This window comes from Ovis aries, chromosome 23 (assembly GCF_016772045.2).
Source record: "Ovis aries strain OAR_USU_Benz2616 breed Rambouillet chromosome 23, ARS-UI_Ramb_v3.0, whole genome shotgun sequence".
In the NCBI taxonomy this organism is placed as follows: domain Eukaryota; kingdom Metazoa; phylum Chordata; class Mammalia; order Artiodactyla; family Bovidae; genus Ovis; species Ovis aries.
This window is the reverse complement of record NC_056076.1, coordinates 53200792-53213040: the sequence shown is the minus strand read 5'-3', so window position 1 is coordinate 53213040 and position 12249 is coordinate 53200792. Positions and strand designations below refer to the sequence as shown.

Sequence of the window (12249 nt, the reverse complement as noted above, 5' to 3'; positions counted from 1 at the left end):
CCTTGCATCTATTTTAATTTGGCTTCCACTTTTTTTGACTTTGTTGTTTCTCAAATCTGCCTCATCATAAGAATTACTTGGGGACTCGGTATAAGTTACAAACCACAGAGTTCAAGAAAGGGTAACAATGTTGTGTTAGTTTCTGCTGTGTAACAATATAAATCAGTTATATGTAAATATAGATCCCTTCGCTCCCGAGCCTCCCTCCCACTCCTCCAGGTCATCACAGAGCACCACGCTGAGCCCCCTGTGTTACATACACATCAGGTTCCCACTAGCTATTTACACATGGTAGCACATTATGTCAATGCTGTTCTCTTAATTTGTCCCACTGAGCCTCTCCTGGGCTGAGGGCATTTTGACTGGAGAGACCGCAGACAAGTCTTTGATAACCCCCAATTATGCCTGCCTCCTGGTAGTTATTTTCATCTTTGTGCAGTCCTTTCTCGCTGAGTTTAGACAGGACCTAAGGCTTGCTTTTAACCAAGAGAATAAAGCAAATGTGATGGACTGTTGCTTCCATGATGATGTTGCATGAGTTGTAACTTCTGTCTTGCTAGCAGACTCCCTTGTTGGCTTTGATGAAATAGGTTGCCAGATGGAGAAGACCACGTGTCAAGGAACGGAGTCTGCAACTGATCAATAGCCAGTGAGCAACTGAGTCTTGCCAACATCTACTTAAGCTTAGATGCCAGTGTTTCCCCAGGTAAGCCTCAAGCGAGACATCAGCTGAAGCCAACTCCTTGATTACCACTTTGTAAGAGACCTTAAAGCCGATTACCCGGCTAAATTGAGATTGGATTCCTGACTGACAGAAATAGTGAGATCGCAAATGTGTGTGCTTTTAAGCTGCTAAATTTGTGGTGATGTTATCACACTGCAGTGACAAGTGTAATAGATTTCTGGTAACCCCAGGAATCTGCACCCCAGTGACTTCTGTCTTCCAGTATAGTCAGGAATCACTGCTTTATTTGATCGTGTTAATTCAGTAATTTTTGTAATATATTTGTTGAGATGTTGATGCTACAAATATGAATGTCTAAGATGTGGAAAGCTCAGGGAAAGATAAAGGACTTAACAAAAAAAAAGTCTGCAAAATTTATAAAGGTTATATGACTCCTCCCTCTGGATGGTACTAAAATTGGAAGACTGCAATTCAAAATGGATTATAAAATACCGTTGGATAAAGGAGTTGTTTCTAATTCATAGGTGTCCATTCACTGAGAACTCAGCCCCTGTGGTCAACATCAATAAAATCTCCTGCTACTCTTCAAGCCAGAGTCGTCTCCATTTTTGCGCCCAAAGAAACCACATCTATTGAAAAGAAGGGCCTGGCACTAATAATACTTTTCTAGCTCTTATTATGTGCATATCTTATCTCTTCAAAAGAATAAAAACATTCCCTTAGTTTAGGAGCCATGTCTTATATTACTTCATATTCCTCAAAAAAACTAATAAAATAGTCTCTGGATAATAGGTAGGGAAACTCACTTATTGAATAAATCCCCTTAGCCTGTAAGTATTTAAAATTTAAATTTATGACATTTAATGAAATTGTTCAAGTTTTCATGGGCTCTCGTAAGAGCACGACAAACTTGAAAGTCTGGATGACTGTGCTCCCATCCCATGTCGGCTACAATTATTCCTGATTTTCTCCATTAAGAATATAATACTTGCCTTCATTGTTTTTCTATGTGAAGAGTATTCACTGAAGCATTTTAAAATGACAGTTCCAAGACTTCCCTGGACTTCCCAGTCCAGTGGTTAAGGCATCACGCTCCCACTGCAGGGGGTGTGGGTTAGATCCCTGGTTGGGGAACTAAGATCCCACATACCACACGGTGTGGCCAAAATAATAATAATAATAAATAAAATGTTTAAAAAAATGACAGTTCTGGCATCACATAAGTAAAGCTAAAAGTGCTACATCAGGTTCTGACCCCAATTTGTATTTAAGCAATTTTCTTAAACTTATTAAAATAAAAAGAACCATCATTGGTTATAAATTTGAACACTGAGATGGAGAACATAAACAGACTACATTACTCGGAACTCTAAAATCTAGCCTTAGAGAAACCACAGAACTTCATTTGGTGAATGAGTTTAATATGTTTCGAGGCTATTAAGTCCGCTACTGAAGTCTCACCTTGGAGATTTCCACATAGCCACACAGGCTGGGATGCATTCATAGGTTTGTCGCTACCTTTCTGTATCCATATGTTCATACCTCTCTGTCTAATTTTATATTTTTTCCACTTCATTTTTATCTCTTATCCACCACACTGACCGAAAGAGTATTATATTCTACCACAGGTTGCAAAACCATTTGGGTTTATTAATTTACCTGGGCATTCTCCCATGGAAATACCATTTGTCTAAATACATATAAAACATAGCATCATGCATCTTTCATTTTGACTCTACTTATACAAATAGCTGGGCTTCCCAGATGGTGCTAGTGGTTTAAAAAAAAAAAAAAAAGCCTGCCAATGCAGGGGACATAAGAGATATGGATTCGATCCCTAGGTCAGGAAGATCCCCTGGAGGAGGGCATGGCAACCCACTCCAGTATTTTTGTGTAGAGAATCCCACGGACAGAGGAGCCTGGTGGGCTACAGTGCCTAGGGCTCAAAGAGCTGGACACAACTGAAGCGACTTAGCTCACATGCACGTATATGAATAGGTAGTTGTCATTCCAGAAGCAAAGTGTCAGAAAGTATTCACCTCCACCTCTCATCTCTCTTCTGTCCTTTTCCATACTTCCACTCATGGCTGATCTCTTTCTACGGATCAGGAAGGCTGATAAGAACCGGGAAGACCATATAGAATTGGCCCCTCCCAGCAAGGAGCTCAGCCCAAAGAGGGCTTCTCATCTTTAAAGAACTGATTCTAATAAATATATGTACAAAGAGGTAGATATATTAAAAATGAGGACCAATTTTCTATTTTTTTGTGGTCAAAAATTATGGGTTATGGATTCAGGGAGGCTTGACCTCAAGTAATACTGCTAATATTGACTAGCTTTGTTACAACCTTGAGCAACTTGTTTTATCCAAGTTATGCCTTAATTAACTTATGAGAAAACAAGTTGCTGTGAGATAATGCACTTTAAAAACTTAAAATATACGGGTATTTCCATTAAATTATCTTTCAGTTCAGTTCAGTCGCTCAGTCGTGTCCGACTCTTTGCGACCCCATGAATCGCAGCACGCCAGGCCTCCCTGTCCATCATCAACTCCCAGAGTTCACTCAGACTCACATCCATCGAGTCCGTGATGCCATCCAGCCATCTCATCCTGGGTCGTCCCCGTCTCCTCCTGCCCCCAATCCCTCCCAGCATCAGAGTCTTTTCCAATCAGTCAACTCTTCGCATGAGGTGGCCAAAGTACTGGAGTTTCAGCTTTAGCATCAGTCCTTCCAAAGAAATCCCAGGGCTGATCTCCTTCAGAATGGACTGGTTGGATCTCCTTGCAGTCCAAGGGACTCTCAAGAGTTTTCTCCAACACTACAGTTCAAAAGCATCAATTCTTCGGCGCTCAGCCTTCTTCACAGTCCAACTCTCACATTCATACATGACCACAGGAAACAGTAACTATTTAGTAAATGCTAAAGCTTTTATTTATTTATATTAAGAAGGCTTAATAAATACCTTGTTTGGAAGCTGGCACTACAGAGTCAAATCAAACAATATATTGAATATCAATTTGATGATCGTTCCACTCAACAGATGTTTATTAATTACCTATTGAGTGTCAAAGATATTGTTACTGGGGAGAAAGAATTAAACAAAATCTGAACTCTGTTCTCCTAGAGCTTTCAGCCTTGTACTATAAGCATTTAGATTTTCTCACATGATAATATGGAAAGGGGATGGACAGGAAGAAGTCAAGATGAGACTAACTTGCCACTTTCTGCAGTTGGGTGAATGGTGGAAGCTTCTGAAAAGATGTAAGTAAGAATAATAGACACATGTGATTCCAGTGTGAGCATCCAGCTCAGTTCACAATGTCAATGAGCTAACAACCTATTCCAGAATATAATAGTGCACCACTTGGCTGTTTGTGGTGGGTGTTAGACTGAAAAGAGAAGAACAGCAGAAAGAGGGCTTGGGGAGTATAACCAGTTTCCAGTAAGACAGAGAAGTGCAAATGTACAGTATGAGATGGGATGTGTATATTTAGAACCCCTTGGATGGAGATACAGATTTCAGAGACATTAACTGCAAGTTCACTGAAGTCCTGGCTATAGCATGGATAACTTTTTTCAGAGAAAGTAACAACAAAAAGAAAGAAAAGATCTGCGTTCTGGGAAATAGCACTTCTGGAACAGGTGGAAAAAAAGGATGACTAGGGGACTGAGAAATTACAGCCTGGAATTGGGAAGAAAAGTGGTTAGGCAGTTTTACAAAAGTCAAGTGAGAAGAGAATTTCAAGGAAAGGAATGGGACTAGAGTGTCAAAATACACAGAAAAAGACGGTGTAACCTTAGTCATTAGATGGTATTGATAAGGAAACAACCTCTGAAGCTCTCTTCTATCTATATTGGTGTTTGATCTTAATGTTGGATGCTGCATTTATTTAGATCAATGTTTCACAATTCTAATTATATATTAAAATCACTCAGGGAGTTTTAAAAAGGTTCTATGCTCAATCCGGCCTCAGACAAATTAAGTCATAAATCAGTTGACTGTCACTGATTTGGGCCAGTACTAGTAAGAAGAACAAAGCTTAGTGTAATAGTTACGAGTAGGAACCTGAGTTTTATATCCTAGCTCTGCTATTTCTTGGTTATTTGACTTTAGGAGAATTATTTACCCCAGAAGGCCCTTGACTCTTTATTTCAAAACATAAGAATAGGGAACATATGACTACTTATAATATAAAAGTGCTGAGGAAAATGACAAGCTTATACTAAATGTTTAATTCATTTGGAACCATTTTCTTCTGAAAATATCAGTCTAAATTCCCAAGCTGCCAGCTTATGATCAAGGAACTGAGGCACTGGAATAATCTGGATCTCCCTTGTCAACATTTTTTGTTTCACCTTTTTAAAATATAAATCTATGTACACACATATACACATATTTATACGGCTCAGTGGTAAAGAAGCTGCCTGCAATGCAGGAGACACAGGAGACATAGGTTTGATCCCTGGGTTGGGAAGATCCCCTGGAGGAGGAAATGACAACCCACTCCACTATCCTTGCTGAAAAACCCCACGGATCGAGGAACCTGTCAGGCTGCTGTCCATGGGGTCACCGAGTCAGACGCAACTGAGTGCATGCGTGTGCACACCCACACACACACGTTCATCATCACGTACACTTACAAGTTGATGGTCTGGGTTCTGAGCAGAGCACGTTGATGAACACCTGCTCTAGAATGAATTCCAACTGGGAAGAATAATCACTAAATTATTTCAATGCTCACAGGGTATCAGGGACTGTTCTCAGTCCTTTATTATAACAATTCCATAAGGGAGTCCTAAAGGGAGACTCGGGGAGATGAAATAACTTGCTCAGCCATCTCCATCAGAAGGCTGGGTTCTTAATGATCCTGTTCTACTGTGGGCATGGAGGGATTTAGGAAAACAAAGAAATATGGAAGCAGGACAGGAGTATATTCCTCCACACAAGTAAACATGTGCCCCGACACACTGGAAGAGAACTCACATCTTCCTTTGGACTTTCACAAGAAATTGAGTGCAGAAAATCTGGGCCCTCAGTCTAAAGAGCTGGTGCTTTAAATATTTTATCATACTATTTTTTGGAATTGATTTGAATGAAAGTATCAAAATAGGCATGGAACGGAAGTTGTTTTAAGTGTTGTTTAAAGTTGTATTAAGGGTTCTTAGTGTTTGCTCCCTATTGAATTGAGTCAAAATAACTTAGAATGATAATTATAAACTGACTTTAACATATAAACCATTCTTTAAAGGGGAAAATTAGTTCTTTTCATACTTAAACTATGCAATTGTGAAAGAATAGATTTTTAGTAATGAGAATTACTGAACATACAATTCTAAATAAAATATGTGAACACAGTTTCTTATACATGCACTGTGACATTAGCATACAAAATTTTATCACTCAGATTAATTTACATTTCTTAATTAGGGGCCGACTTCCATTTTTTGTTCCAACTGAAAAGCAAAATTAAGCTTTTTTTTTTTTCAGAGTTGAAAACACATTCTATTTTTCGCATAGACCATTTGGTGAGATTTATTTAAATAAAGTGGAGAACTGGGTAATATATGACTTGTTTTATCCTTTACCCCAAAGTATATTTTTTTCTGTTAGAACTTATTTTTATTCAGAAATTCCTACTCTGGATGGTTTTCTTCTTAAACTTATTATCTGTTGATTTACCATATGCTTATAAACAACTGTTAGTAACATAATGGAAGTCATCAGGTAAACAAATCAGAATCTCCAAAAGTACTGAAATAGAACCAATGGAAAGAGGTCATAACACTGAGTGGAGAAAAACAAAAAATTAGAATGAGCCAGCCTCAGTTTTAGAAGGTCTGGCACAGTGACAACTGAGTATATCAGATTCTGGGGAGATTGTATGTCCCTCTTTTTTTTCCATATTTGTCAGCTCAAATTAAAATTCTGTTTGCTATTGTAGGAAGAGCAATTTCTTGGAGAAAAAAAGTCTTCAGCTTAAATTTAAACCACATTTGGAATTTTCACATTACCTTTTCATTTTGTAAAATTCAAAAAGTAACTCACATCAAGTGCGTGTGCTGTCTGAACTGTAATTCCCATGCTTATCTCTGTACCAGAGAATGGCTGAATTCCTTTGTTAATGTATACTAGTGCTATCCACTCTTGGTATGCAAAAATGCAGAAACAGGAGTGACTCTTACATGTGCCTAACCCAATGGTTCAAGTTAATTAGACTATAATGTGCACATTTTTAGTTATACAATATTTTTCATAATAATTATATGCTATGGAGACATCTATTAAAAGCCTAAAGTGATCATTTAAATGCAAAATCTCTAATAGAACTCCATTATATTTTTCATACTAAATTAACATTACAGGCTTCTAATGGATGCTTTAATTAGGCATCGATGTTATCCGTAATATTTGGCAAAATAAAATCTGTCACTGTGAAATATTCATTAAGTTCAATTTCCATCCATCAATACCAAATGTTTTCTGAACCTTATGATTTAAGTAAGAAGCTAAGAGCTAAGTGAGAAACTAAAAAGCCTGAGACAAGTCTCCTTCCTATGTTTCCTAGGAAAATACATGGCCATTAAGTGTCTTTTGTATTTTATAATTGCCCAACAACTGGCTTCTTTTTAGTCATTTAGGCTCAAAGGAGTTCCATTAAGAGGTTATCCTAACACCACACAGAATGAAACAGAGAAGGTCTACTCTAATTGGAATACACATCTTTCAGGAAGCAACACAAAGGAAATGTGCTGGGGTGTGTATTTGTAGGCTCCGTTAGAAGAATTCCAAGGTCAGCAGCGGTAAGAGGAGACAATCAGAGAGGGTCAGGAGTCAACTGAGATGCTGGGACAGAAACCTAATATATAAGAGATTTGAGCGGCGTGCGGGAGGTAAGCCACGGCAGGCCACGCGGAGCAGCACAGGAAATAAAGCTGAGATGCCTACCAGTAATTTTCCCATTGGCTTCCAAAGGAGGCTGCCAGCTCACGATGACAGTGCGAGGCTTCCCTTCTCGAGTAATGACTGTCAAATCCTTTGGAGCAGAGGTCGGGGCTGTGAGGTGAAACAGAAACATGGTCTTGTCATTGGATGTGAAAGAAAACAGACATTTATGGGGCTTCTAATCACGATGCTGACACGCAGGATCTATCATGCCATATATCATGCTTATTTTACCATGGATGATTTAAGTATCTGAATTAAGCAAAGACATAGGAATTAATATTTTTCCAGGAAGTTAACTGCCTTTCAAAGGTGAGACTACAGAGAGGAAAACGGAATATGTATGACTATAGAGAAAAGTATAATTGGCATTTTCAAGTGAGCGATTCACTAAAATTCAAGAACCATTATAAAAGTTAGCAAGATCAATGGCTACATGTCTCCGAGAAACAAACATTCTGTTACGACTGCAGGATTTGTAAGTGAAAGTTCATCTAACGCTATTTTTTCCTTTAAAAATGAATTTAAATGCAGGTCACAACATTTTGCTTAGGTAACATCTGGTTATTTCCCAACAAGAAGGAAAAGAAATATGTGAAAATAGAGGAGACAAGGAATCTATGAGGGTCTTAGTATCAACTGGCATGTGTGTGCTCAGTCATTTAATCATGTCTGACTCTTGGCGACCCCGTGGACTATAGCCCACCGGACTCCTTTGTCCATGGGATTTCCCAGGCAAGAATACTGGAGTGGGTTGCCATTCCCTTCTTCAGGAGATCTTCCTTTCCCAGGGATCGACCCTGCCTCTCTTGCATCTCCTGCCTTGGTAGAAGGATCAAACTGGAAGGAAGAAAAGATGTCAAGAAACTCTGTCTTGCTTAGAGCTATCCTTCCCAATGTTGTTTGAGGGGAGCAGAAATCGCCAGCCACAAATATTTTGTCTCTTTGGCATAAGAATTATCTTAAGTTGATTATTTTTTTAAAAAGCAGACAGAAGAAAAGTTCTGAAAACCAAGTAGAAGTTGCCTTCTCATAAAAGAGAAATTTATGTTTTATAAGGTATCCCCCTTTATGTGCCATGGGCTTCCCCGGTGCTCAGACGATAAAGAATCTGTCTGCAATGTGAGAGACCCAGGTTCAATCACTGGGTCAGGAAGATCCCCTGGAGAAGAGCATGGCAACCCACTCTAGTATTCTTGCCTGGAGAACTCCATTGACAGAAGAGCCCGGGGGCTACAGTCCATGGCGTCAGAAAGAGCTGGACATGACTGAGCGACTAACATTTCATTTCCCTTTTGGAGGAGAATGACGAGGAGACAGACATTTCAATGTACATGACCACACCCTTGTTTATTGCGATTTGTCTGAAAAATTCCCGTTACTGGCTCCCTAACCTCCCAGCATCTTTGTCTTTAGCTGGAGATGGTATTGAAGATGGTGGCCATTTGAGGGGATTATTCTTTTCTTGGGTCTCTTCCAAGTACACTCATCTATATTTATTATCAGACGTCTGTTTGTTTTCCTCCTGTTCATCTGTCTCTTATTACAGGGACTCTCAGCCAAAAGCCTGGAAGGATAAAAAGACTTTCCTTCCCCTGTATGTTGCTCATCAGAAGTTTAAATACACTTCAAAGGCAACAGCAAACTGGCCAACCTCAGCCAGCATCTTTCAGACTCCCTTTGACCTGCTTTCTCACTGGTTATGCTTTGAAACACAGTTCCTTTTCCTTCCAGGTAACTTGCAGTGCCCCAGTCTACTGTCCATAGTCTTTTTCAGTTACCCTGGATGTGACGTAGGCAGTTTAGGAACGTACTTAACTTCCACACTGGGGTTCAGAGCAATTTCCTGATCTCTGCACAGGAATGCTTGCATATTACATTCACCTGCTGTGTATTACGAATTGGTCCTAAGTCTGAATGCCTCTCCACACTTGCAATTCTCTTCGGTGTTTCTATTGACTGTATAGTATAGAATCTGAGCATTACTGACACTCTATTTCCAGCCTCTTTTACTAAAAGAATTCCAGACAGAGGGACACCCAACATTCCCATCTACTGTACCATTTTATTTCCAATACCCCGATTCTCAAAGCCACTAGTTAGTTAGTTAAGTCGCTCAGTTGTGTCTGACTCTTTGCAACCCTGTGGACTGTAGCCCAGGCTCCTCCATCCATGGGATTCTCCAGGCAAGAATACTGGAGTGGGTTGCCATTTCCTTCTCCACTCAAAGCCACTAAGATTCTAAATTACCCAGAGCTGTACTAACAGTAATATCCTGACAAAGTACTCACTATACTTAAAGTTTTTTTTTTTTCTTTTTGGAAAAAGAAAGAGGAAAAGAAAGAAGCACAAGGAAGAGAAGATCTTTGAGTAAAAGTGAAGTGAAAGTCGCTCAGAGGTGTCCGACTCTTTCCGACCCCATGGACTATACACTTCATGGAATTCTCCAGGCCCAAATACTGGAGTGGGTAGCCTTTCCCTTCTCCAGAGGATCTTCCTGACCCAAGATTCAAACCAGGGTCTCCTGCATTGCAGGTGGTCTTTAACAGCTGAGCCACAGGGGAAGTTTGATATATATCTTTTAATGGAAAGAAATAGAAAGAACATTCTTGCAAAAGAAAAAAAAAGATTTGTAATAGTGAAACACTGAATAGGCAAGGCTACCTTAGGGAAGGGTTAGTCACATAAAGAGATCATTCAAGATATTTTCTGAGCCACAGATAGAAAGGTAATTTGTGGTTTACTTGATCAGTTGTATCCAACTGTTTTGCAACTGCATGGTCTATAGTCCACCAGGCTCCTTTGTCCATGGGATTTCCCAGGCAAGAATATTAGAGACAGTTGCCATTTCCTTCTCCAGGAGGGTCTTCCTGACCTAGGGATCAAACTCATGTCTCCTGCATTGGCAGGCAGATTCTTTATTGCTGAACTACGGGGAAGCCCAGGAAGGTAATAGATAACCAAAAATTAGAGTATTATACCAAACATGTGACCAAAGTATTAGACCTTCAGCTTCAGCATCAGTCCTTCTAACGAATATTCAGGACTGGTTTCCTTTAGGATTGACTGGTTTGATCTCCTTGCTGCTCAATGGACTCTCAAGAGTCTTCTCCAACACCACAGTTCAAAAGCCTCAATTCTTCAGTGCTCAGCTTTATGGTCCAACTCTCACATTTGTACGCGACAACAGGAAAAACCATAGCTTTGACTAGACAGACCTTCGTCAGCAAACTAATGTCTCTGCTTTTTAATATGCTGTCTAGGTTTGTCACAGATTTTCTTCCAGGGAGCAAGTGTGTTTTAATTTTGTGGCTACAATCACCATCTGATGATGGGAAAGATTGAAGGCAGGAGGAGAAGGGGATGACAGAAGATTAGATGGTTGGATGGCATCACCGACTTGATGGACATGAGTTCGAGCAAGCTCTGGGAGTTGGTGATGGACAGGGAAGCCTGGCATGATGCAGTCCATGGGATCACTAAGAGTCAAACATGACTGAGCAATTGAACTAACTGAAACCAAAATATCATAAGACATTCTCCAATTTTGGAATTAATTAAAACACTTGTTTTTCTAACGAACCTGTTTTTTCTTAACTGCGTTAAAATTAAAATTAATGCTTATTTAGAAAACAAATGGTGATGATTAGATTGCTTCACTGAATCTAGGTTGATATTCAAAAAATATAAAATGACTCCAGCTTAAACTAGCAAAATAATACACTGAAGAGCTGGTTATTAAAAAACAAAAAAAAACTAACGACTAATCTATTTCAGGTGCTGAGAAAAGTTTTCTTTTTCCTCAAGCCACGTGACTAGATTCTGGTATTAGAATCAATGCCTTAGATGTTTAGGATTATCATATGACCTGCACACTGTTCCCTCATACTTATTTAAAGCTAAGAAATGTATTTAAGTTTATTTGGCTGCACTGGGTTTTAGTTGCGGCTGGCAGGATCTTCACTGCGTCACGTGGGATCTTTCGTTGTGGTGCAGGAACTCTCTGCAGGGGGTGGGGGGCAGCAGGCTCAGTAGTTGGGGGGCTTAGTTGCTCCTGGCATGGAGGATCTTAGTTCCTGACCAGTAATGGAACAGCCACCCCCTGCATTGTAAGGTGGATTCTTAACCACTTACAAAGAAGCAGAAGTAATGTCCTCATTCATTTTTCCCCATCATCAACATTAACACACACCAACATCTTGGGCATTTGTGTTTGCACTGCTCAGATGCTACCCTCTTCTCCTTCATTTAGAGAAACACGTGGCTTTTTCCTTTGGGGGACAAGGTCTCCTCTCTGTCATGTGAGCTGGGAGCAACATCAAATAGGAATTTCCTGGCTTCCATCTCACTCTCTGTAGCTGTGTGATTCTCTCTTCTGGGAAACTGAATGCTGATGGAAGAAAGGAGAACACGTGGAGTCTACCTAAATTAACTAGAGTGGAATTAAAGATTTAACACCGGGACAGAATGTATGTTTCATTTCAAGAATTTGTCAGCTGCCATTATCCTTATTATGAGCAATTTCAGCACAAGTGCATCATATGTGGCCCCATAGAGTCTTTGCATTATTACAGAATTAGAAGCAAACTCCAGAGTTATTTCATTCGCTTCATTTTCTT

At 39.7% G+C, this 12249-nt stretch overlaps 1 protein-coding gene across 2 annotated transcripts in view; it reads right to left on the bottom strand.

Annotated features, from left to right (window-relative positions):
• DCC (DCC netrin 1 receptor) overlaps positions 1-12249 on the bottom strand; it is a 1280644-nt gene that overhangs the window by 144314 nt on the left and 1124081 nt on the right. For both annotated transcript variants that reach the window (XM_042239663.2, XM_042239664.2), the window contains exon 19: positions 7634-7741. In XM_042239663.2, the coding sequence (XP_042095597.1) occupies positions 7634-7741 (108 nt within the window). The remainder of the gene's footprint in view (positions 1-7633; positions 7742-12249) is intronic.